Source organism: Petaurus breviceps, unplaced genomic scaffold (genome assembly GCF_028583685.1).
Source record: "Petaurus breviceps papuanus isolate PSGF00001 unplaced genomic scaffold, PetGlider_PUasm1.0 185, whole genome shotgun sequence".
NCBI lineage: Eukaryota > Metazoa > Chordata > Mammalia > Diprotodontia > Petauridae > Petaurus > Petaurus breviceps.
The window spans coordinates 3548115-3575790 of NW_027185797.1; the positions used below are offsets into that span (position 1 = coordinate 3548115).

Genomic DNA, 27676 nt, shown 5'->3' on the forward strand with positions numbered 1-27676 from the left:
GACAGAGTTAGGGGAGAGGGCATTTCTTGTTAAAGTGTCTAAAGGAAAAGAGATTTAAAAAGAAAATGAAATTGCCCTTAAAATGGTGTTAAAAATGTCTGCTGCCTACTCAGATATCCCATCAGATCTCATAGGGTACCAGCCTACCAATGATTACAGTCTTAAAATACACCAGAGAAGCAAATGCCCGATGGAGTATTCACCCTATAGGGTATGAATTGGACAGAGGTATGCCCAAAGACTAGGTAAGTTCATCTGACACAGACAGCTTTCCCCAAACTAAATCTTCCGAGTTAAATTGAGCCACCAGACCTTTTATCCACTCCTGTCAAAGCTACCATGATAACTTTTTTTTTTTTACTTTCCTTTCTTCTTTTCCTACCACTCATCCTGTTCGCTCTGTTTTGAGCTTGAGTAGGTACCAGGCCCATCATACAGGAGCCCCAAGACTTTCTCCAAGCTCACCTCCCCTTTGTACTCATTGTAAATTCTCAACTTACTAACTCACTTCAAAGAAACAATTTTTTAAAAAAATGTTCTTGCTGTTGTTCTCTTGGAAGTTGCTGCTATAGGGCAAGGATCATGTATATATTTAACTTTATACAGTTAGTGCAAAGGATTTTTAAATAATAGAGATGGTAATCCCATCTGTTCTTAAATTTATACCAATTTGGTAGGAAAGTCGGTGGCTACAGGGCATCCCAAAAGTTTTAGTGTGCTTGCCTTTTAAGCCTAGCTTAGACTTGCACTAAGACTTTTGGGTCACCCTGAGATTGCTGAATTACCAGTACTTTTGAAATAATGTTTTAGGGACAGCTAGATGGCTCCGTGAATAGAGCACCAGCCCTGGAGTCAGGAGGACCTGAATTCAAATCTGACCTCAGACACTTAACACTTACTAGCCGTGTGACCTTGGGCAAGTCACTTAACCCCAATTGCCCTGCCTTCTCCCCTCCAAAAAAGAAAAAAATGTTTTAATACCTTCAAATACAAAAAGTTAATACCACTGAGAATAAAGGGCTCCTGAACAGGCCAGCAGCTGAAAATTCATTTGGGAGAATTTGAGATGGGTAGGTCATGAGCTCACACTCACCTCCTTCCACCCCTTTGGATGTCCTCTTCTTCACTCTCACATATGAGCTTGTTGGAGAAGCAAAGGCCATATCCTCGATTGCAGCCAGCTTGTTAAGTAGGGTAAAGGAGGTGGGAGCAGGAAGGTGTTCATGGTAGAAGCTCAGACCAAGGGGACTGATCTGAAACATGGATAGTGCTAATCCCAAAGATGCTCGAGAGTTGTCTGTATTGTGAAATAGCCACGCACATCGGGCGTCATTCGCAGTCATATTTTTGGTTCGTTAAAGCATACAACTGCCCTTCAGAAATTGTTCCTACTTGCACCAATATTCTTAACCGCCTCCCTGACTAATGAAGAAGGGGCTAGAAAAGGGTACCTGCCAATGAAATGTGATTTGCCGACAGAAGATTAACTATTAGCGTGAGTTGTGGATTATAGTAACTTCCAGTGTAGGGATTCCAAAGCTCTTTCTTCATTACAGGGCAGGAAGCAAGCATAAAGCACTTGCTACATGTGTGCCCGTCACCGTACTAAACACTGGAGATAAAAATACAACCAAAGAGAAAGACAACCCCTGCCCTCAAGGAGCTTATGTTCCAATGAGGGAAGACAGCCCCTAAAAGGGAGCTAAAAGAGAGGATCCCCCCCATGGAGGAGTGGGGGGAAAGCACAGAGAGGTAGAAATACAACTGAGGGAGAAGGAAGCGTGGCCAACTGGGACCTGCTCCCCAAAACGGAGGTCACCAATGGGAGATGGAGTCCAGCATGGCAGAGGGATGTTCCAGGGGAAGAAGGCCCCATGTGCTGAGAAAAGATCCAGGTTAACAACCCTGTGGGACTTAAGAGTCACAGACGTTACTGTCCCTAATTTATAGAGGAGGAAACTGGACCTCAGAGGTTAGTGATTTGCCTGGTGTCACTCAGCTCAGACATCTCAGAGACAGGATCTGAACCCAGTTCTTTCCTCATGCCAAATATATTGCTTTAAAATTAATTATTGTTGTCTTTTGTTTTTACATCACCTGTATTTCCCACCTTCCCCATGTGCCCATTCAAAGGACTGCCCCTTGTCAGAAAGAATGAAAAAGAGAAGCTAAAAGCATTGGACCAAAGCTGCCTAACACTCTGGGTTTTGAGAAGATGAGCCGTTAGGAAGGATAGTGAAGGCTGCAGCTCCAGGAGAGTGCTGTGAGGGTCTGGTAAATAAGACTTTAAAGCAGGAGAGGGCCCTGCCACCTGCCCACAAGGACAGCAGGCCGGAGAATATCGTCTCCTGTGGGCTTTTTGAGTAATATCGTCTCCTGTGGGCTTTTTGAGTAGGCCTCAGCATGTCTGCCCCCCTTTTACAGGAGAGATGGCATGTTCCAGGACACGTCTGATTGAAAAGGACGGGGGCTGATCCTGTAGCAACAATGAGAAACGGCAGACCAACGGACAGTGCTTGATGGGCGTAACCCCGATACACGGGGAAAAAGAAGTTCCCCTCCCCTTTGGAGGGTGGGTCTGCAGAAAGACAGCGACACTCACCCGAGGAAGGAAGTGTGGAGGAATTGAGATCTGTTTCAGGGGAAGGAGCTCAGGAACCCACTATGTGAAAGTGGATGTGCACATAAATCAGATTTCAGGCATGGAGAACAGCCCCAAAGAAACTCTAATGAGCTGTCAACTTCTCTGTGGGGCTTCAGAGTAAATCGTTTAAATCCTGGATCATCTTTGCTTGGGATTGAACCATGATAATGCTTGTTTTTAGACAATGCCAGTACTGGCAGCCCAAAAGCTCTCTAGCCAGTATCTCCTTTTAATCCTCACCACTGCTCTCTGACGTCAGTCCAGGGAAGGCAGCATTAACCCCATTTTATAGATTTTAGAGGTTATCGAGTGAGTGGCAGCACTGTGGTGGGCTCAGACTTCTTCCTGCTCTCCGCAGCGTCCTCAGGCCCTCTCTGGCCCAGGTTTAACGCAGCAAAGACAGGCCTTCTTGTCTCCTTCCAGAAATCCTCAAGCTCTGCTTTCTCCTCTGCTGGGAATGCAGTGTGTTTTAACCCAGTTTTTACTGTAACTTCAGATTCATAGGATCATAGATCCCAGAAAAGATCCCCTCCACCCCCTGCAACTCCTGCAATGTCAGTGCTGCTTTCTGAACATAACTCATCAGTTGTTAAATCCTGAAATTTCTTGCATAACTAATAAGCATTTATTAAGTGCCTACTATGGTCTCCCTTTCTAACTTATATTGAACTGCCTTATATTTGTTTATTTTTGTTCTCTTCACATTTATTCTGTATATGTTCATCTACGTACTTGTCCCTCCCCTTAGATAGCAAGCATTTTGAGCAGGGATGTTTCATTTACTCTCTACATATTCCCAGTATTTAGCACCATGTCTGGAGCACAGTAGTTGCTTTATAAGCCCTTGCCGATTGATGTAACTTTCCTGGTCAGGAGGGACATAGGCAGAAGACAGGAACACAGGGCAGGGTTTCACTCCCAAGCATCCCTAGTGATGAACAGCAAGCCAAGCTGTCAGCCTGGCCCTGGAGTGCCTCTGCACAGCTGTGCCCTGAGAAGAGGGGGCCACAGCAGCACTGTCTGACTAATCCCTAGGGGCCAGGAAGTGAGGAAACCCACTGTGACTCTGTTTTCTGCATGTGAATTTCCCAGCCAGTGAAGTGGCAGTAAATACATGGGCCTATTCCATAGAGATACTGTGAGGATGAAGAAACAAGACGTGAAAGTCTTTTTTAAAGTAAAAGGCTATATAAAAGCAAACTCTCCTTCCTCCGCCCCACCCCCCACCCCATGAGGCCTCTATTGTGTAAACAGTGAAGTTTTCTCCTTATTTATTTCTCTGGAAACAAGTGGGAGCAAAGACCTCAAAACACAAATTGAGGGAAATTAGTAAATTATATGGGACATCATTTGTCATACTGTGATAAGAAAATAAAACAATAATGTGGCATTTTAGAATTTCACCACTGGAGCAACAAACACAGCCTTCAATCACCATCATCATGGCAGCTGGAATTATATAGAATCATGTAGCACTTCAGGGTCTGCAAAGTACTTTGCTTGGGTGAGATGGGGATTATTATCTCCATATTATGGATGAGGGAACTGAGGTTGAGAAGGGTCTCAAAGCTAGGAAGCCTCAGAGGCAGGATTTGCACTCAAGTCTTACTGACTTCTGAGTCCAACACTTTCCCCACGGGCCTCGTAGCCTCATCAGTTTTTTCCTCAGTGTTACCTTCGACAAACATTGTATACTTTGTGTGTTGTTACAGGCCCCCTTATTTGTGTCTCTAGTGGAGCTGTGTGCCATTAGAATCGTTTGTAACCTTCTAAAATCATAGTTTTGGGGAAGGAGAGAGGGGAGGGAGGGAGGGAAGAAGGGAAAACTTGGAACTCAAAATCTTATACAAGTGAATGTTGAAAACTATCTTTACACATAACTGGAAAAAAACACCCTTAAGAGGTGAGAAAAATAATATCAAGGGAATCAATGAGAAAATGTGAAGGAAGACTACCAAGCAACACCAGATCTTAAACTATGCTAAAATCTGTCGTCATCAGCACGGTTTTGTACTGGATCAGTAGCAGAGTGATTGATCAGTGGAACAGATCAGCTGTAAATGAGCCCTCTAACCTAATGTTTGCTAAACCCTGAGATCCCAGCTCTTAAGGCAAAAAAAGCTAAGATCCCTGGAAGGTAAAATGGCAGAAACTAGGCATAGACCAGTATCTCACACCATACACAGTGACGCATGCATGATGTAGACACAGATGGCCATATCATTTACGAAAGAGTAGAATATGGAGAAAAATTACTTGGCAGTTCTATGAATAGGGAAAGAAATAATGACCAAAACCAATAGATATAGAAGTTCACAGGAAGAAAAATGTGCAATTTTGATTCTATAAAGTTGAAAAGTTTTTACACAAACTAAGCCAATATAACTAAAATCAGAAGAAAACCAATAAACTTATGAGGTGGACTTTGCAGCAAGTTTCTTTGATAAAAGTCTTATTTCACAAATACATAGGGAACTGAGCCAAATTTTTAAGATTAAGAGTCTTTCTAGAGTTGATGAGCATGCCTTGAGTTCAGATGATCAGGCAGATTTCAGAGGAAGAAATCAGAGCTATCCACAGTCATGAGAAAAATGCTCTAAACCACATTTAAAAAATGTAAATTAAAAAATACTAAGATGTTGCCTCATAACCATTAGTTAGCTAAGATGACAGAATAAGGAAAATGGCAAATACTGGAGGAGCTATAGGAAAGTGTGTTCACTAATACACTGTTGATGGAACTATAAATTAGTCCAGCCATTCAGGAAAGCACTTTGGAACTATGCCCAAAAAGCTACTGAACTGTGCATATCCTTTGACCCAGCAATACCACTACTACACCTATACCCCAAATAGATTTTTTTTTAAAAGGACCTATTTAGGGATGGCTAGGTGGCATAATGAACAGAGCACCGTCCCTGGAGTCAGGAGGACCTGAGTTCAAATCCAGCCTCAGATACTTAACACTTATTAGCTGTGTGACCTTGGGCAAGTCACTTAACCCCAATTGCCCTGCCTTCTCCCCTCCAAAAAGAAAAAAAAAGGACCTATTTGTACAATAGTAACCTGTGTGTGTGTGTGTGTGTGTGTGTGTGTGTGTGTGTGTGGTGGTGGTGGCAAAGAATTGGAAACTGGGGGAAACCTATTAATTGAGGAATGGTTCAACAAGTTATGGTATATGAAAGAGATGGAATATTGCTGTGGTATCAAAAATGATCAAGGGAATGGTCTAAGAGAAACCTAGGGAGACTTATATGAATTGATCCAAAGTCAAGTGAATAGAACTAGTAGAAAAAAAATTAAACTGTTTAACAGCAATTTTGCTAAGATCATATATGTAAAAGACAGTAACTGTGATCAATAAAATCATCTACCACAATTCCAAAATAAAAACAAAATCCATAGACTTTTAGAACTTAGAACAACTGGAGGGAGCAGGGATTCATTGGCTTATAGGATTCTGAGCTTGAAACAATCTTAATCTCCAATGTCCTTGTCCTGTCCTGTCTTACAAATAAAGTGAGGGCCAGAGAAGTTAGGGCTTGTCTGAAATCACCTAATCATAATATCATAGAGCCAGAAAAGATCTTAAGGGCCACACCCCTCTCTCCCTCCTCCTGTTTTATAGATCAGGTGACTGAGGCCCAGAAAAGTGAAGTGACAGGTTCAAGATCATCCAGCTATTGAGATGATGGTGAAACAGGAACCACAGGCCAGGTTTCCTGAGTCAGTGTTCTTTCCATTCCATCAGAAATCTCTTGCCTGCGACTGAAGACTGGTTTCGTAGCAACCAGGGGTCATACTTATCAAGTATTTCTGGGAAATGAGTGCAAATATAGTAAGTCTGGAGGAAAAAATTGTATAAATGGCAGAAAAAGCAAATGGCAACGATGGAAAAGAATTGATTCTAGTTGACTTGCCTGTCTGATCTTTTCTGAACTGACTTGTAAGTTCCTAAGAGAAAGAGAGGATTTTGCCTTTATCTTAATTATAACTCATCACCCTGATTGTACCAAGTTTAGTAGCATCTGGTCACCACATGGATAGTCAATAAGTATTCATTGATCATGGGAGGTCAGAGTCATGTTTCCTTGAGTAAAGGCTGGCTATCATGCTTTTTAAAGGATTATCGTGCGTGACTTTTTATATTTTTTGCAGGATAAGTGCCCTTTTAGTATTTAGAATGATGATTTTCCACTCTGCTTTTCACTCCCTATTTCTACTTAGATTAGAATTCCACATTGGCTCAATGTAGTTTAGATAGCTTTCTTGCCCAGAGAGTACCATAGCTATTAAGACAACTCTGAAAAAAATGCAGACAAAAATTTTAGATAGTAAATTGTTCCTTGTAAAAGTTAGCTCATTGTTCAGTTCATTTCAACATTTATTGTCTATTGAGGGCAAGACACTGCACTATGGATTTATCAGAAACAAAGGACCTAATTGGACTGTCTAGGACACAGGAGTATTAATATAGAAGCTCTACATGCCATCTTTCCAAGTTTAAAAAAAAAAGATTGGGCAGAATTTTCTTTAGAAACTAGTTAACCTTTCACTTCCTGGTCTGTTACCATGGTCTGTGCATTTTTGTGTTAAAAACCAAGTTTTTAGCCAGGATTCTGCACTGGTCTAATATTGCAGATTAAATGGGAATAATACCTAGCACTGTTTTAAATCTTTTTCAGGTATTTAATAAGCCTTCAGCCTTCTTTTTTATCTTAGCATGTCTTTCCAAGTTGAACAGAGACAGAGGGATTAAATAGTCCATCCAGCTGCGTTGTGCCCTTAATACTTGAAAGCAGCAGCATCAAAATGGGTTTGTATTTGTCAAGCTTGGGAAGTACGAGGGCATTCAGGTTGAGGGAGGGTGAGGGAAAGGAGGATTTGATGGGTGCTACCAAGCAGGTATGTCAGCACCTGGTCAGTTTTTATTTTAGGATTGGTCTGGCATTTTATTGTGATTTCACAATACAGTTGCATCACCATATGTGATTTCATGATATAATTACTGTTAGGGTAGCAAATTTGCTCCACTAATGAAGAGGAGATACTTATATAAGCCAGAACCAACAAGCTCTAAGTTTCTTGAGCAGTCAGTGTCAGATAACGTACAGGGACGGAAGGGTATCTCAGCCAAGCTGCTTTGGACTCTTGCCAAAGCGGGATGTTACTTTAGTCTGTTGTTGACATCTTCATTTCTGAGTTTCAGTAACTAGCCATTCAGTTTACATCCAAGAGAATCCACTGTTTGATAAGAAGAGTTAAATGTTCAGTGTTTCATAACTCTTTAGAATGGAAGACAGCCAGTAAAAATGTGTTAGAATTATTTACTGGAAAACATTTTATGGCATTTTGTTGTTTCCTCCTCTTGTAAATGCTGAAGCCTGGCAGATTTTTTTTGCTTATTCTTGCCACCAGAACAATATCACCAATCTGTACCTTGTTGACAAGTCAGACATCATTAGCAGCTGCTTCGCTCTCTAGTGATCATGTCCCCTAAGGGTAGGCTAGTTAAAGACTATCACGCTGGAACTGAGAAGCTCCATATTGTGAAATCGATTGTTTGCATTTTAGAGCAAAAATCCAATGCTGTGTGGTCCAGGCTTATAAATATAAATGCAGAAATCATTCTAAAGATGTTTTAAAAGTAGCCACAATATTTTACGTGCTGGTACTTGCATATAATATTTTATTTCTAACTAAAAAAAAAGCAATTGTTATTCTAGATGTTCTCTCTCTCTCTCTCTCTCTCTCTCTCTCTCTCTCTCTCTCTCTCCCAATAGAAAAGCTTATCTCTCTCTCTCTCTCTCTCTCTCTCTCTCTCTCTCTCTCTCTCTCTCTCTCTCTCTCTCTCTCTCTCTCTCTCTCTCTCCCCTCCTCTATCCCTCTCTCTCTCCCCTTTTCCCCCTAAAAAAGCAAAGCAGGAGAGGGTTAGAATGTGGTAGGAAGATAAATTTTTATTTTTTTAGACTGTTCTAGGTATGGCATTCCAGTGGTTCAATGTCATTATCTTTTTAGCAGTTAAGCTTTTCTATTGGTAGGATGACAGAAAAGGGATGAAGCATCTTTAGTAATTATATTAAATTGTTTCAAATTAAGGAAGAGACAACTTTTGCTTCCCAAGCTTTCTCCTTTTTGAGCAAAACAATTTAAAAAGAATTGTTTATCAGAGAATATGTTAATTCAGAAGGTTACATGTTAATCTTAAAACAAGTGTCTATTTTGATTTTCATCCATTTTGAAAGATCTGGTCCTTTCGGATGGAGATTCATGTGACTTCTACCCTTTCTGAGGATCAGACTTCCCTGATGGCAGTTTCTCGGATCTCCTATTTGTAGTAAGCATATCAAATACATTTTTAAAACATGTCGATATTGCTAAGATTTATTTTTATACGCAAAAGGATGATTTTTAAAGACTTTGACTTTGGAAAACCTTGGGCTCCACTTCTGGCCCTGCTATTGCCCTGCGCCTTGTGTGACCACAGCCCCGTCCCTTCACCTCTGAGCCTCGGCTAGCTGCCTTGTCTACCTCACAAATATGTCATAAGGATCCGATGAGTTAATAATGTGTGTAAAGTAGTATATGCATGTCAGCTCTTGTTATCTGTTATGTTCTGGCCTTTCTGACTTCTTCCTTCAGAACTCTGTTTTGGGATCATATTTTGCCCTGAAATTCTGCTCTCGTTTATACTTCTGCCTTCCTTCTATTAGCTCATTTTCCTCTCATAGGAAACAGGGTTCTGTGTCTGTCCTGTTACTTCTGCTTCTGGAGCAGTGAGGTAGATTAGGCCTGTTACATTTAATCCTCCTTTTATCTCTTGGCTTTAGTTTCGATGTTTCTCTTTCTCATTCTCAGTGACTTTTTGTTTTAATTCGACCACCTCAATGGCCTAAGTTTGTCAAGGTCTGTAAAGTGTTTTACATTGATCATCTTGTCGGATCCTCACAACGTCCTTGGGAGGGACTGCTTTTGTTGTCCCCATTTTACAGTAGAGGGAATCAAGGCAGACAGAGATGAGGTGGCTTGCCCTGAGTCACATCGCTAGGAAGTGAAGGAGGCTGGATTTGAACTCACATCTACCCAGGCCTGGTGCTGTATCTACAGTGCCCCCTAGCTGCCTGCATGGAGTGAAGGTATAGATACATTACTGGTTTATATCCTTAAACTCTTGATTTATTAAGGTGGGCTTTCTGTGAGCTTCCCTGCAGACTATTCATTCAGATAGTGTAAAACCATAATAATAGTAACCATCTTTTCAGAGTTGTGATTAAAAATAAGAAAAAAATTTTAAATTCCCTTTCAAGTATAAAACCTTTTGAAAATGCTAAATGCCATTTTTGGTTCAACTATAGGCTATGTTGTTACTCTGATTTGGCTTGTCTCAAACCTGACTGTGGCCTATAATGTAGGTTATTTTTCAGCATGTACCAATAATTTTTCCCTTAAAAAATGTCATTTTAAGTATATGGACAATCTTCATGGCAAAGATATAAAGTCTGGATAAGAAGCCTCTGGTTCCCTTAAAGAGGAATATTTGTTTCTTTCCATTTATCTCCTGGTCATGACGGTTACCTTCTCTCACTGTTCAGCAGCCTCTGAAGGCCAAGGGAGATCACCAAGAGAAAAGGTGTGGGGTAGACAGGGCACAGCAGCACATCCATTCACTTTTCAGCCTGTGTCGGTGGTATATGGGGCACAGAGTCAGCTGAAGTAAAGACTCATTGGGCCTGTGTGAGAATCAAGTCACCTTGGGTTCACTGCACATGCTCCACAATGAGCTGATTAACCTATGTGTGGTGATCATTTTTTCTTTAAAAACCATAAATATGTTTGATCTCCAATGGCCATTATGAATAATTAAGTAAAACTGAGAATATTTAAAGACAAGAAGACAAAAGACTTTTTTAAAAAAGTAAACAAAACTGACAATGAAATGAACACCCACACATCTAATTTAAGCATGAGATCCCACCAAGTACAGTGATGGATCCCTCTAGTCAGGGCCTATTTCCAGGTAGTCTAATGGGAAGTGTTATGTTTTCAAAATTCTAGAAATATGTCTGACAGATTTACAGCCAGCTGTGAACAGAACTCAGTAGTTTATTTTGCATTCTGGTCTTAGCAAGGTGCTTAACAAATCAGTGACCTGCCCAGGTTCACACAGCCTGTATATGCAAGTGATGGCCCTTGAAGCTGACTCTGTCCAATACCCCACATCTGCCAGACTGCCCTGCAGAACTCCCAAGCACAGCACAGACTAAAATGTAACTGGGAAATACTTAATAAAATAAATGAAAATGCAATGTGACATGAATTATGTTAACTTGTGGTTTTCTAAGTCAGTCAGTCGTAGTGTTCAGGCTCCATTTCTGTTTGAATCTAACTCCTCCACACTAGAACACACAACCTCTCATCACTCCCAGTGGTGTTCCCAGTTACAAACCATGATCAGCAATAGTAATCAGCAGTTACATCCTTCTCACGAAACAATTTGCAACATTTTATTCAGAACAAAATTGATCTGCAAATATGAGCTATTTTAAAATTGTCCTATTGTGATGTAGAAGGCATGTTTAGAAAAAAAAAATATGAGGCAGCTTGTGGGGATAGAGAGAGTTAAGATTTGGGAAGCTCTGAGTTTGAATTCCACCTCAAACACTGGTTTGTTTGACCCTAACTAAGCAAGTGACTTCATCTCTTAGAGTCTCTGTTTCTTCATCTGTAAACTGGAATCACAGGGTTGTCAGGAGGATCAAAGGAGAAAGTACACTTTGCATGCAACATAACCAGGTTGGCTATTATTGTTTGACTGGAAAGTCTTGCCAGAGTTTTTGCCTGAAAAGAGGGAAGCGTTCAGCCATTGCCCAGTGGCTGGAGATATTCAAGCCCAGGACTTCAGCTGCTACTGTTCTGCTCTCTGGCCTTTAGTCTCTTCATCTATAGAGAGCTGTCTCTATAGTCAGTCAGAAAGCATTTATTAAGCACCTACTATGTTCCAGACACTGTTGTCGACATCTAAAAAGGGTTTGGTTAAAGGAGACAAACAAATAGTGATATACAGTTATCTCATTTTATTTTCTTAAGCTAGAGAAACTTGTACAAGGAATGCAGGAGCTGAGTCCTGACTGATGAACAGATGAATCCAAAGACTTTTTATACATTTTAGAACCATCCCAATTCAGGATGACCATGTCACAAAACTTTATGACTTCCATTTGTTGCCATCTATATGTGAGAAAGAAGTTAAATGCAAATTGACAACAAATGGAGCAGGATCTATTTATATTTTATAGTCTCAGGATATCTGTTTTTCTCCCAAGATAAGGGGGAATCCTGTCTTCAGCCCCATCTGGTTTCTATTGTCTTGCTGACACAGAAGGCAAGGGAAAGCAGTTTGTCTGGTTAATTCAGACTTTGGCCAAAATATGATATTTAATGATTGTCATTTCTGCTCTTTTGGTCAGGAACAAATTTATTAAAATTTTGTTCCTTTAGACCAAATAAGGTATGAAAAAAAAAATCATTCTTGGTAGCTTGCCCAATATCCTTATCTAGGTGAAATCAGGTTTTTCCCAATCACTTCCTGAAAAGGGGGGCACCCAGATATGGGCAGGTACTGTAAGGCAATTTCAATACAAGTGAAAGGAGCAGGCTGCAAGGGGGATCAAGGTAGTACAATGGGAATACAGAAAAATAAGCTAAAGCTGTAAAAAGATGTAAAGAACCAGGCTTGGGTATGCAAGGGGACCCCAGGGAGGGAGCAGTTCTTGTGCAGGCCTGGTCCAGACTCTTGGGAAAGCTGTCTGCATCTGATGTCATCTTTTTCAGATTCCTTGGCTCAGATGACCACTCCATATCCACAAGCTGGAGTACTCACACAGACCTGACAGGGGCTTCCAGAAACATATGATTTGATACTAAAGGCACATAGGAATGGTTCAGTTTCCCAGCCATGCAAGACTAGGCTCAAACAATACAATAAAGTCTTCCTCATAGTTTACAAAAATTGCATAATTACATTAAGTCAGATACAGATTAACTTCTTAGGTGGCTCACAATATACTAGTTTTGGGATGGGAGATTACATATTACCCCAGTAACCAAGAAAACTTACACATGAACCATATAAATGAACAGAATCATTATTACCAAGGTTAATTAACATCAAATTCCTTGTAGCCCAGTGACCTATTCCCAATATCCATTTAAACAATACCTTTTGAATCCCAGATGCCTCATGTAGTTATACAGCTCAGAAAAGGAGTTCTGCTTTTCTGGTTCAAATCTAGAGGTTCCTAGATAATTTTGACTTAATATAAATTAGTACAGTCACATAAAATTGGTTCCACGTTTTTGAAACTTCAGGGAATTTTAGTTTATTTATTATTTGTTATTTACATCCTTACCTAATCCTGTTCCTGGCATAGGAATCCTTTAAAATGTGAAGATCTATCCAAAATGAGTTCATCTACCTTTTAAAATCATCAGACAGGTATTTCAATAAAGAAGAAATAATTTCACTTTTTCTACTATCTTATACAATTTTTGTGCAAAAATCCAAACTGATATATTATTACCAAAACATGCTTAAAGCTTGAATTTCCTTGATAGGAAATTTTGGGAGGCCAATCTTATACATCTGCATATAGTTCTTAGAGGAATCAGTCTGATCCTGTTGCCTTTTTCAAAATTTGCTATTCTCTTTAATTAGACATCTATCACATTACATAGTAATTACATAGTAAATTGCAGTCCCCAAAAGTCTTAAATAGCAAATAAATACAGACTGATATCCTTCAGATAAGGCCATCTAAAATTTGATTGAGCTGTTAACTATAAAAACAAGTTACAAATCTTTCTGCCTTTCTAAAATACTTCCTCACACTCTCGAAATATACTTAAACCATCTAAAACTGATAACTATCTAGAGATAGGAGGGGCTTAGATAAACCCCCATTTGTCCCAAACCTTCTTATCTGCCTTCTATATTTCCAATCAAGCCTTTTATTTATCTTTCCAAATCTCTCAAACCCATTATCCAGATGATTCAGCTTTCCTTTACATTTTTAACTATAAAACAAGATAGATCATAAGTTATTATTCTTTTACTAACAGAGCTCTGTACTGGAATCCTAGTTTAAACAAAGCAAAGAGGTTAATGGGCTAACCCCACAGAGTGACAAAAATTATGTTCTTGTTTATTCTTCCCTAATTATCCTCAGTCTGGAAGAGTGAGTTACTTCAGGAATCTAAATCTTTTACTTATACATTCAAATAAAAATGTTAACTTTTGCTTAGGCCATGGAATAACTACAACTTAAGATTAAAACAGCAAAATCTCTTCTGCTTATAGCTTATTACATTAATTTAACAATAATTCATTTGAAAACTTAGTAGACCTTCAGAAATTATCACACAAGACCTTTCAAAATATCTTTTCTCGGGGTGGCCAGGTAGCACAGCGAGTAAGAGCACCAGCCCCAGTGTCGGGATCACCTGGGGATCGAATCCAGGCTCAGATACTTAGCACCACACCCAGAAACACCTGGAGTATAACTTTGAGCAAGTTACTTAACCCCAATTGCTTAGGGGCAGCCAGGTGGCTCAGCGAGTAAGAGTACCAGCTCCAGTGTCGGGATGACCTGGGGAATCAAATCCGGGCTCAGACACTTAGCACCCACCCAGAAACACCTGGCCATGTAACCTTGAGCAAGTTACTTAACCCCAATTGCTTAAAAAAAAAAAAAGAAAGAAAATATCTTTTCTGAAAGTATTTCCTTTCTTTTAAAACAGTTTGAATTTATCCTGGTGGTAAGAGGAATAATCACTAAAACTTTATGAAATAAAAATTAATTGGAAAGCTTTCAATGATATCTATTTTTTTTCCTGAACACAAAAATAAACCTTTAAATTTGGAATTCATTAAACTAAGTTAATGTTCATGAATAACAAATTCCTCAAGTACTATACAGAATTCCTAGGTCACAAATTGCTTAGTCAAAAAGGTGTAGTAATGGAATCTCACATTGGTAACAATTAAGGGACTGATCACAGTTGGTGCTTTTAAAAGCTACTGCTTTTAGAATCCCTTTAAACAATGGGAACATCATAATTTTCTGCACGTATTCTAATTCTAGATGAAAAAGCAATCGTAGATTTCCCAGTAAGATAACACAAAAGAGCTCATGTCTTTTACTGACTGCTCTGATCATAGAAATTTGCTGTAGATGGAAAAAAAAAAAAGGCAGGAACATGTGATGTACCAAATATGACAGGATAAAACATTCTTGACTGTTTAAATTCAGATAAAGTCACAGTTGTTCAACTATGCAGAATCCATTCCACCTCATAGCTAGACTCAGGAATATTCAGGTGAAAAACATCCCTTTTCAAAGGAACACCATGGGCAAACTGAGCCAGGAGGGATCCCATCCCAGATAGATGCTAAGATTGTCCCTTCAGCTTTTCCCAAATGCAGACTCCCATCTGTTAATAACATAAAAATCACCTTCCCTCTGAGTAGCTTGTGGCATTTCTCTTAAGATATTGATTTAATGCAGACAACTATATCCAAATTCAAAATCAAAACAAAATTATGGTCCCAAGTGCCTTTTACCTTCAATGGCAAATTTCACCAATCACAGATTAGAGCCAGTTTTTAATTCTCATGGAGCTGCAATAAGCAATAAAGATTTGCTAGGTCTCTCATAGGAAAGGGATTCCATTTAGCATCTTTCTCAAATGTAAACTTGTCCTCCTGTAAAAGCCAGTTGTTAGAAATCCCTTCTACTTATTTCACATAGACTTGCAACTTCTCAGCAAGCCAGGTTCATTGTTTAGGAACTACATATCAAAAACAAGTTCCTTTCCTGGGTCTAATGACCTTGCTCATACAAATGGTTTCTAGGGACACCTAACCCTTCCTTTCCATATACATGAGCAATTTTAAGTTTTACAGAACTTACAAGAGGATTCACAGGGTCTTTTCTTCACATAATTGCCATACTTTTGTAAATACTTGATTTATGCAATAACCCCAGATAGTTTGGTTAACAACTGCCTGTTTGTAACCCAAATATAACAGCATTAAATTATCAAATTTTATAACATAAAAACCCAATTCACATGTAACACAATCCAGATTTTTTTAAAAATTGCTGTAACACCATTCCTACTTCAAAAATGTTTTTTTCTTTCAAATTTCACTAGCTAATTTTTAACTAGACTTTTAGAAACACAATACAATTTTAGAAATATGGCAACAAACATAACAATGAATTTCATATGACGTCAAATGACTTATAAAATAATTGATCTTATCTATCACTCCTGGCATTCAAAAACCACTTCAAAGTTAAGAGAGATAATAATGTTATATCCAACACATACCAGCGATTATGTTAAACATTTTACAATAATTATACCATTTTAATCCCATAATACTTTTATTTTTCCCTTTACAAATTAAGGAAACAGATCAAACAGAAATAAAATACATTCCTACAGCTGGAACAGAGAAGTGGAGAGTTTAGTTGAAGCAGAGGCTTGCTTCCCAGTGGTGAGAATTGTTGAAGACAGTACCTAGGGAATGTTCCCCACAGGCCTGATCCATCTACTCTCCCTTTCCAACAACTGCAAAATGTACAGAGCCTTGGGGTGGTTTGCAGCTCCTGGGTTGGGTTGGGTAGAATATACAGGACTTGGGTGACATTTACAAGCTTTGCCTAGAATGGTGGGCTACAAGGTGCCCAGAGGCATAGGCAGTTAGGTAGGGCTACTGCCAGTCTGCAAGTATTATCCCTACAAATCTCCTGCATTCTCTTCTCTTATCTGATCTTGGATGAGAAGGGTTAACAAAACTTCTGGTTGTTAAAGAGAGATCCCCATGCTGAGATCCTCTCTTAACTCCGGGGAGGGAGTGGGGAATGCTGAGTGATTCTCAGAATCTGGTAAGATGTTTTTAGCCATATCTGAGTTTTCCTTCTAATTCCAGGTTGGCCAGACCAAGAACTACAAGGAAAAGAGTTTCACAGATTTGTTTGTTTCTCTGACTGCAGCCTTTAGAAATCTTGGACTACGTGTAGGTCAGACTTGCAAGATAACAGACTCATTTACAGCACATACAGTACAGACACAGAGACACACACATTGACAGACAAACTGACAGTACAAATACAAAGTCCACATTTAACAACAAAAAAAGAGGGTGAATTGGCTGTTATTATTCAAGGATTCAAGATCTGTCAGGGTAGGAGTAGATGGGGGTTAAATTCTGCAACTTTTTGCTTGGAGCCTCTGTGGTCATTTGGGGGTGGCTTGGTGCCCCTTCTTTCTGATATTCTAGATATTCCTAAGCTGTGTCCTACATTCTGCCTTCCAATGTCCTGGTTTTTTGTAATAGTGGCAGATACCAGGCTTGTATCCCTTAGCCACGTTGGGAGTGGGTGTGGGCTTGGAGTGGGAGCTGTCAGATACTGAAGCTGATCTTTCTTAGTTCAAAGCTCCCTTTTTGCTTCTAAGTCCTCCTCAGCCTGAGTTGCCAGGGTCTGGGCAAGCTCGGAGGCTAAGTCAGCTATAAATTGAATGTATTTAGACTGCCACTTTGGCTGGGTGAGTTTGTTATTCTGTGATAGGGAAGGCTGGAAGTTATTGATAGAGTAGGAAAGGAACTGGGTCTGGCCCCCACCTTCCTGGCCATGGGCTAAACCAGAGTTAGCATCGAAGACCTCAGATTCATCCTTAGTAGCTATGATCTGAAGGCTTTGCCCATTCACCATAAGGGAAGGGAGAAGCCAGGGAGGCCACAGGGGAGGTTAGAACAGAGTTGCTAACCTCAGAACCTTAGAAGGAATGAAATCACATCAGCTGGTGGAGATTTTAACTTTGTTGAGGAGTTAGGCCAGCTCATCATATAAAGCAGGAGTGAAGGAGGAGAGGGCAGCAGAAGGCATCTGAGTGACAGGAGGTGAGGAAGAGAGAAGAGGGAGCTCACAGCAAGTGGCTTCAATTTTTTCTGTAAAATATGAGACAAGGTTCTCAGCTGAGAGAGTGAGGATGGTGGAGCCATGGGAGGCTCTGGAGGAAGGAGGAGAAGGTTTGGAAGAGCTGCTGGGGAGAGTGGATTAGAGTTGATAAAGGAAGTAGATTGAGAGACACTCTGTAGTCCCTGTTAATGAACCTTTTATCCTGCTGATATCTATATTCCCCTAGGTCAGCATTTCCCCACACTCTTTCTTCCCAAATATAGTGAGCACAATAAGATAGCTGTGTTCTATAGAAAGCCTGGCATCTCTCAGCAAATCTTTAATATTAATCATTTATAATTATGATATCCTCCCCATTTTCCCATGCGTATTTCCTGTTGACATGGAAATAAGACAGAGTGTTTGGAAACTAGAGCCAGTGGAAAATAAGCCCATTAATAAAACATCTGCATGTTTTATATTTAAGTGATCTAATGAATTGGAAACTACTACAGGGCCATAACTCACTTGTCTTTAAAGAGCAGGCCCTGAATATCACCCACAGGACTAGCTGCCTTCTGCCCAAGGCTATATTTTGATTTGGCTGATTTTGTGGAACAGTAATGATGTTTTTAAGGTAAATGTGTCAAAAATTCTCAAGCAAAAATGGAATTCTATTTCCATCGTACTTTTCCTTCCCTACAACCCTTTTTGTCTTTTAAAAAAAATTGGAGAATGAAAATTGCATGTTTAAAAATTCTTCTTGCAATTCCTCTGGCCTCTATATTCTTCATTAGACAGAATTTTGTTGTGCTCATCACAGCTCAGTGGAAAGAGTCCCTGAATGCAAATGCTACCTCTGACAGTATCTTTGTGACCTTGGACAAGTCAGCAGTTTTCTCATCTATAAAATAAGGATGGCTTCTGGAAACCTTTCTGTACCCAGACCTGTGATCCTTGTTACATAAAATACCCAAAGGACTTTGCCTTACAGGGACCCAGACCCACCATGGTAAAGCTAAGTCTTGTAGTGAGACTGATGTCTTTTCATTTCCCTAGTGCTAAGTACTATTGGGTCCACAATAAGGAGGGAGAGATGAGAGGGAGCCCAGAATCTCTAGTTCTTTTATATGGAAATGATGCTTCTCTTCCCAAAAGAACATCATCAAGGCTATAACAGAACAGGGTTATTTAAAAATTTCACAGTCCAGGAGTTGGGACATCTTGGTCACTAACAGACTTCACCTCATTGGACCTCAGCCTCCTCATCTGTGAAAACAGGGGAGTCAGACTCAGCTCTCTCTGAATTCTCTGGCAACTGTGAGATTCTTGGATCGCCCCTTGATCAGTGCCCCTCAAGATGAGTGTGGGCTGGAGGAGGGGAGAGATGGAATATTGAGATTGGTGAAAGAAGAGTATTAATGAGACTTTTAAAATAAATACACAGAAGCAGAAGAAAGTGCAGAAAAGGGCAATTCTGTTACTATCCTATTTAAAAATAAATAGGTAGGGGCGGTTAGGTGGCTCAGTGAATAGAGCACCGGCCCTGGAGTCAGGAGGACCTGAGTTCAAAGCCTGCCTCAGACGCTTAACACTTACTAGTCGTGTGACCTTGGGCAAGTCACTTAACCCCAATTGTCCTGCCCTCCCCCTCAAGGGGGGGGGGCAACATAAATAAATAAATAATCTAGGTAACAGTAATTCACAGTTTCAGATACAGTCCTCTTTTTGGTTCTTCTTTATTGAAATGTTCATTCTTCTTGATGCTTCAGTTATCCAGGGCTCTGTTCACTACATCATTCTGCCTTTCTTGTAAAAATTTTCAGAAGCTAAATGTTGGTTTGTTTGTTTGTTTGTTTGTTTGTTTTTGGTGAGGATGAGCTTTATGACGATATTCCAGGTCTAGGCATTCTCTTTCCCCTGACCCACATCACAGCCATCAGCTGTAGTTCCTCACTAGCTGACTGGCTGGTTTTCCTTGATTTGGAATTCTAATAACCTGGTGAACATTAAATCACCAAAGACTTCTCTCTCAATTATATTTGCTCCTCCATTTTCTCTGTATTTCCAGTAACATTGGTCCCCAGATAAGAGGACCCCTCTGATCATTCTGCTGAAAGTGATTCTTCAGAGGCTGCCCAGATGCTCTAATTCAGGCATCGCTTTATTTGAGTTGGAACTAACCAGAAGTTGGCGCAGCTACCCTTCCTGAGCTTTCATACATAAAATAGACTCCTTTTTTTTTTTTTTTGGTCTGGATTTGAGATTTCGATACTGTAGAGAACTCCTAGCCTGGAAATTCCCTCCACTGATAGAAATAGTCAACTTATCTGTAATTTGTCTACTTAAAGAGTTGCCTGCAATGATGAGAGGGATTAAGTGACTTGTCCATGGTCACACAGCTAGTGTGTCTTAGAGTCAGGACTTAAACCTTGATCTGCCTCACCTTTACCCACTTTTCCATGCTGCCTCATAGGATTTGAGAGCTGGAAGAGACCTTAAATTCATCTCCAATTTCTCATTTGACAGATGAAGAAACTGAATTCTGGAGAGGTCAGAACACTTGCCCAGACACCTAATGAATGTTTGTTTCATTGAATTGGTATCATATAACTTGAGCAAATCAGCATTTCCATGTGTCTTAACTTTTCCTGTTTTCCTTTTCCTTCTTCCGTTTTCAAATAGACCTTTATTCTGTCTTTCAGTGCTTGTTCAGCTCTTGGTTTTCTTTAGCTTTCCTTACAGTAGGACCTGAGTTCAAATCCTGCCTCCGACTTGATTCTAAACTAGCTGTGTGACCATGGGCAGACACAACCCCAATTCCCTCCCTTTGCCCCTCCCCAAATGTATCCCCAGTGCTTAGCACAGTGCCTGGCACACAGTGGGTGCCTAATAAATGCTTATTGGTGATACAAAGCAGTCCCTGCTCCCAAAGAGCTCACATGGAGAGAATACCAGAGGAGACAACATGCAAACAGCTATGTACAAACAAAATATTGACAGGATAAACTGGAGAGAATCCAAGGGACGGCCTGAGTAACAGACAAACTCAGTCCGATGTGGGAAGTCCTCTGTCGTCTGGCCTCGGCACTTCTCTCAATGTGATTTTCCTCTTCCCCTGCACACATTCTATACTCCAACTTCCCCCTGCCCAGCTGGATCCTGGCTTCGGCCTCCTGCCATGCTGGGCCTCTGCCGGGCATGCCTCTCCCCTTCATCTTTGTGTATAGAAAGTCTGCCCATTCTGAGAGGGAGCAGGACATAGCGGGACTGGGGAAGGACCTCCGTCTCAATTCTAGCTCTGGCATCTATCGCCTTGTACTCTCTGGGATTCACGTTCCTCATCTAGAACAACATGAGAGAGTGGGACTACATGATCTTAAAGGTCTCTCCCAGTATTAGACGATAATAATAATAATAATTAGTCCTATGATTTATTCATTGGGACCTAAGTTAAGTCTTGATTCCCTCTATTAGATATGTTTTTTCTGAACCCCCCCCCACACACACACACACATTGAAAGAGACAGACAGACAGAAAGCACACACTAAGATTAAGGAGGATTTGGGAAATGTTTCTTGGAGAAGGTGGAACTTTAGCTGGGACTTGAAGAAAGACAGGGAAGCCAGGAAACGGGGATGAAAAGAGAGAAGGTTCTAGGCATGGAAGACTGTGTTACTCATTCTTGTATCCCGCAGCAGAGTGCCATGCTCAAAGTAGATATTTAGCTTGGACAGTTCTCACTGTACTGTATTTGAAAAAAGCTTCAGGATCTCTTCCTGGCCCTTGACCTCCCCAGCTTCTGTTCAAGAAAAAACAGTCTGGCTGTTTGAGCTTTCTGGTTGTTTTAAACAAATAACTTATTAGCCTATGGAAATTCAAGGGCAGAAAGTCTTTCTCTGTAGATTTCATACTGTGCAAGTCTCTAATATACTTTGTTATTATATATGCCACCAGTTGTTGTGAATTTAAAAGTTATCACAGAACCAAGAGAACATTGTACAATTATCAACTATGAGAGACTTAGCTCTTATCAGCAATACAATGGTCCAAGACAATTCCAAACAACTCATGATAGAAAATGCTATCCACATCCAGAGAAAGAACCATGAAGTCTGGATGTAGATTGAAGCATACTGTTTTCACTTTTGTTTTTTTTTTTTCTCGAAGTTTTTCCCTTTTGTTCTGATTCTTTCACAACATGACTAGTGTAGAAATATCTTCAATATGATTGTACATGTGTAACCTATATCGGATTGCTTGCTGTCTTGGGGAGGAGGAGGGAAGGGAGTGAGGGAGAAAAATTTGGAACTCAAAATCTGAAAAATTAATGTTGAAAACTAATTTTACATGTAATTGGAAAAAATACCTAGAATCATTCTTTAAAAAGTTATCACATTCCATTAAACAGTTTTCCCCTTCAGTTATAGCTTTCCCCTTGTAATTAAAAAAAATATATGTTGACATGTTCTAGCTTGTGTAAAATGATTTAAAGAAAGCCCCTCTTTCTGGGGATTTATATTCTATAATATACCTTATTGATATTAATGAACACATTTCTAGTTATTCTTTATAGTAAATGCTTTAGGTAAGATCAAGATATAATATGAACTGTTAAGTTTCAGTGGACCCATAGCAAACATATAATTCAATTTATGGTCTAAAGATTGTAACAGTTAGTTAAGAAAATGAAACTAATAATTCAAACACATACAGAAAAACAAATTAAAACAGGAAATTCAAGTCTCGCATATCTTATATCAATATCTCGAATATCTGACTCGAATATCGAGTCAGTTTTTTGAAATAAGTAAACTTAACCTTCCTATATTTAGTTTCCTGGCCCTGAGAAAGAATGTACAAGCTGCCGTCATCAAAGAGTCTAATTACCATCTTTTCTTAGCTAATTTTCTCTTACCATGAAAACTTGGCACTTTTACAATAGTGAAGTCAATCAACTCCATCTTTCAGAAGTCGACTCTAAATAAGCTAGCACTGTTCTTTTGGATTCCAAACCACACTCCTTTCCTCCTGGTAGGACCACATGCCTGGGAAGAATATGGTTCCACAGTTACCATTTAGCTCCCCCCACTTCATTAGTTTTGGCCAATTCCTGAGTATTTCCATGAGTGTCTAGCTGTTATGTGTTCAGAGTGTCTCCCATCTCCTTCCTGATTCCATAGGCGATGCGTGAAGCTTTAGCCGACCTTCCTGAGTGGTATGGAATAAAAGGAATGCAGGCCCATTGGATAGGAGACTGTGACGGATGCTATCTTGACTTTACTTTGAAGGTAAGTCCCCATTAAACAGATTTGCTTGGATTAACACAGTCTCCACAAAGGAATATTTTTTGAACCAGTTAAGTAGGGGGTGATTGTTTCCCTAATTTCACAGTTGAGATGGTTTCCAAATTAGGCTTGATGTGTTCCCTCCATCAGAGTCCTCTCCTCATCCAGATGTGGGGATGACCCTTGGTTCTGGAACACTGTGCCAGCAGCACACAAGCTCCAGAAGGTTCTCCCATGCTGCACAGACTTTGGATACAGCCCCAGCAACACTCTGCTTTCTGAGGCCCAACCTCTCCAAATACAGAGAGACCCATTGTCTTTAGGCTGGCCACTAGGTGATGATTTCTTTGGACATAGCAAATCATTAAGCAAAGAAAAAATCCAGAGAGGACCATAGTCTTCTCCAGTCCTTTCAGTGACCATGACAGAGTTAAGAACAGGAGGCAGAGGATGTTAAGAATCAAACAGTTTTTAGACTATCTATATAAGGATTAGTTTAACTGTTGGTACTCTAAATATAAGATTCCTGTCTAAAGACTAATTAGTTAACCAGAGGATATGAATCATATCATTCTTGGCATTCTTGCTGTAAAGGAAACCAGAAGATGTAAGGAAGTTGTCATTAAATGGAAAGCAGGCTCATAGGTTTGCCTCAGAGACACAAATAAAGGAGCTGGTCAAGTTGGTTCTGTTTTTGTTCATGGCACATGATGAACATAAGCCAGATCACTATGAAAATAATTGGAGTTTATAGTCCAGCAGCTTTTGCAAAGGATGAGGAGGTAGAGGTCAGTGAACTCGATGTGACCTTCTAAATTAAATTGACATGAACTTTAACTCTCAGTAACTTCAGGGGAAAGGTGGGCATAGGTGAGGACAGCAAAAAATAGGTCAGGAACTACAGCTTAGGCTCAAGAAGCAAAAGGGGCCAAAAGCTTACGTGCTATCCAGCTAATTAATACTGTATTCAAGAAGAGAATTGGAAGGTGATGAATGTGGAAAGAATCAAGTAACATCAAGAAAAATGGAGCTGACTTTAACAGACGGGAGATGAGTGGTTACTGGTGTGGGGGTCATTGCTGACTCATCTGTCCATGTGTAATACAGACCTTCCATTTGTTAGGGCCAAGGCCCAAGTCAACTCCCTATTTGAAGATAAGATAAGGAAGACAAGATATGGTCTGCAAATGAACAACTCCAATTTGGGCCTGTCCAAACATTCTTTTGAGAGCAGAAAGTAGGAACCAAATTACCAAGTGCACATAAAAATGAATTGTTACCATTTCCTGTGGAAGTTTAGCCAATGTAATGCCATCACTACAACATGGAGTCCAAAGGAGCCCAGGAAATGCTTCAGGCAACAGACGCTTTGTCTCTGCCAGGTGAAGAGACAGGGCACCAATTGTAAGGTGGTATAAACTCCTTTGTGAAATCTGATGGAGAAGAGCAGTGGAGGACCACAAGCCCTATCATCTTTTCAAACAGTGAGACCCAGAAGAGGTCTCCAGAATTTGCAGGAGGCCTGACACCAGACCCAGGCATCCTGGGTCATCCCCAAAGCACCTCAGGATGAAACCAGAGGAGGGGAAGACAAGAAACAGAGCCAGCTGGTGTTTATGTAGCACTTCGAGGTTGACAGAGTGGGAAGTGGATGCTACTATTATCCCATTTTACAGATGAGTAGCGAAGGCAGACAGAAGTTAAATGAGTTGCCATGTGTCGCACATCTAGTAAATGTCTGAGGCCAGATTTTGGCTTAGGACTCCTTGACTCTGGATAACGACGCCATTTCTACAACAGACTGCTTTCATCGATGAATAATGGAACCATTCCATTTGGACTCTTGACATGTCCATTCTCTGCTGCACAAGAAAGTAGAAATGATATGGAAGAAAGTGAAGATGAAGAGAGAAGCCAGACCAGGCCAAGTATACATGGAGGACAGCCATGCTGGAGGGCACTGATGGACTGATTCTCAGTGTATCTGAAAGAGAAGACTAAACTAAGTGATTGGAGGGGCATGGACAGCATTACTAGTGTAGAGAACGGTGGCCGAAAGAGTATTATTAACTACTGGTCCACATGCCTCTTTTTACCTTCACAGAATCCCTCTCAGAATGATCTACACATGTATCAAAAGCATATTTGATGAGAATAGGAGGTGGAAACTGGTACAAACAATATTCTGCAGCAAATCACATCTTTGTAGTCAGAAAGGTACAGGGAATACAGATCCCACTCTGTTTGTCTTTTATCAACTAAAAAAAGCTTTTGATTTGTTAGAACAAAATGTAGCTTTAAAGGCTGTCATCTAATGAGGTTTCTACCATGCCTACGTTAAGATCATCTAAGATTCTTTTATAGATGCAACAACAAAGTTAACTTTATTCAGTAGTCTCCTGATTATGTATATCAAGCAAAGTGTAAAACAGGGAGACTTAATGCGCACCAAGAGGGTTTGCCACTCTCATGGCAGATATCCAGCGCAGAGTCCAAATGCAAGGATTCCATACAGATACTGAGGTCCTCCAGATGCTTCTTTTTGCAGGTGATATTATACTGAGTGCATCCACTGCAAACCTTCCCAAACAACCATTCACAGTACTTTTGTTTAACAAATTATGTGATAGGGCGGCTAGGTGGCACAGTGAGTAGAGCACCAGCCCTGGAGTCAGGAGGACCTGAGTTCAAATCCAGCCTCAGACATTTAACATTTACCAGCCATGTGACCTTGGACAAATCACTTAACCCCAACTGCCCTGCCTTCCCCCCTGCAAAAAAAAAAAAAATTATATGATAAAATCCAAATGGGTTAAGGATGCATATCCTCTATTCATTCATCAAGCATTTATTGTGTGCCCCCAGGTTACTTTGCTGGGATGTCTCATTGTAGCTCAAGAGTGACCCTGGTTTCTAGAAGACTGTACCAGCAAGTGCACACTATGGCCCGGTTTGCCATGTTGGACAGGCTTCAAGCACATCTCAGCAACAGACCAAGTTGTATTTCCAAAGACCAGCCTGGCTAAGAACAGGAAGGTTGACGTGTGTAGGCTACCAGACGATGAATCCTTTGACCATGACACCCACAATACAAAGAAAAATGCAAATATCCCTAGGTCCTATGCCATCCTCTTCTGAATCTGGATTAAAGGTCTCAGAAAAGCGGGAGGAAGAGTCTTGGTGAACTTTAACTTAGCTGTTGATGCTGTGTGTCCAGTGGCACATCCCTACAATAACTGAATCATATCAACCTTGATATTCTTGTTCAAAATAAAAGCAAAAGACTCTTGGTAAGGAGAAGAAAGAGTTGTATCACACGTCCAACATCATTTCTTGAGCCGTTAGGTTATTTTATATTATAGTGCACATGATTAGAATGTGTAAAATGTATGAAAATGCTTTCACATTATTTCTTCCAAACAGGTTAAAAAATAAAGTTGTTGGGATTTTTTGCCAAATCCCCAAATAGAAAAGTTGATGTTACTGCCTGAACCCCTGAGGCAGGCTCCGCTCTCCCTCACCCAGTCCTCTTCCCCTACACCAGATCCGCAGACTTTCTATACACAAAGATGAAGGGGAGAGGCATGCCCGGCAGAGGCCCAGCATGGCAGGAGGCCGAAGCCAGGATCCAGCTGGGCAGGGGGGAGTTGGAGTATAGAATGTGTGCAGGGGAAGAGGAAAATCACATTGAGAGAAGTGCCGAGGCCAGACGACAGAGGACTTCCCACATCGGACTGAGTTTGTCTGTTACTCAGGCTGTCCCTTGGATTCTCTCCCCAAAAGGGCTCACTGTGTGAGTCTGCCACGCGGCCTGAGTAGCTTGAGGAAGCCTCCACCAGACTCAGTCTCAGGCCCATCAGTGGCGACCTCTTCTGGAATGTGTTCGGCCAGGATAACTTCATAGAGAGGACATCATGATCATCATTCAGGGCATCCAAGGCAGCTCACATTCTACTGGGGGAAACAACAGATAAACAAAATGCATACAATGTCCGTAGGAAGATATTTTGTGTAGTTGGATGGACCTCCCATTGAGTTGGTCCATCCATGCATCTATCTTGGACAAACACTGATGATAGGAGATGAACCGGGGCCCCAGATCGACAGGCGGAGGGAAGAGGATTGGTCAGATCATTGTTGTAAATTGTGCAATGCTTTCAGTGACTCCAAGCTTCTCCTTGAAGTGAAAGCCATGGTTAGCACCAGTAGTCTTCCAGAGACACTCGATGGCCTGAAGTGAAAGCCATGGTTAGCACCAGTAGTCTTCCAGAGACACTCGATGGATGCCCACCCTGGGGTACGTGGCATGTTCAGGAGGACTGGCACTTCCGGTGTGAGGGCTGCTTCTCACCTTTGGTGTCCACCTGATGCCCAACTCTCGCCTGTAGCTCCAAAAAGTGGTAGCAAGTGCAGCGGCCTCCCCCTGGTAATCCATCTCAGCAAATGAGCTAAACAAGGTACAGAGTAGCTAATAGGCCTCAGGCCTGTTGGTGTGTTAGGGGAGTGTCTACCCCATTCATGTGAAGGCTTTCCTCCAGAGGAAGGGGCAGATGAAAACAGTTTGTCCCAGTGACCTTGAGGGCGACTGAAGCAGGTGCAGTGGGTGCTTAGAGCTTGGTCAGACATTGAAGACACCAGGGTCATCACTGCATCGTGGGCCACACCAGGTCTGACTTGGGACATGCCTCTGACCGTCAGTGACTCTGGAGGAGAGAGTGAGGCTGACAACCTGTAGCAGCAAGCACCCCAAGCGTCCTCAGGGTTTGCAGCTACCACA

The 27676-nt window shown here is 40.9% G+C and overlaps 2 protein-coding genes across 2 annotated transcripts in view; one reads left to right on the forward strand and one right to left on the reverse strand.

Moving 5' to 3' along the window:
• Positions 1–27676, reverse strand: part of CDCP1 (CUB domain containing protein 1) — a 562995-nt gene that overhangs the window by 459721 nt on the left and 75598 nt on the right. The gene's annotated exons all lie outside the window — the stretch shown is intronic.
• Positions 1–27676, forward strand: part of LARS2 (leucyl-tRNA synthetase 2, mitochondrial) — a 137037-nt gene that overhangs the window by 76942 nt on the left and 32419 nt on the right. Inside the window, exon 9 of the mRNA XM_069088296.1 lies at positions 22795–22902. Within this exon, the coding sequence (XP_068944397.1) occupies positions 22795–22902 (108 nt within the window). The remainder of the gene's footprint in view (positions 1–22794; positions 22903–27676) is intronic.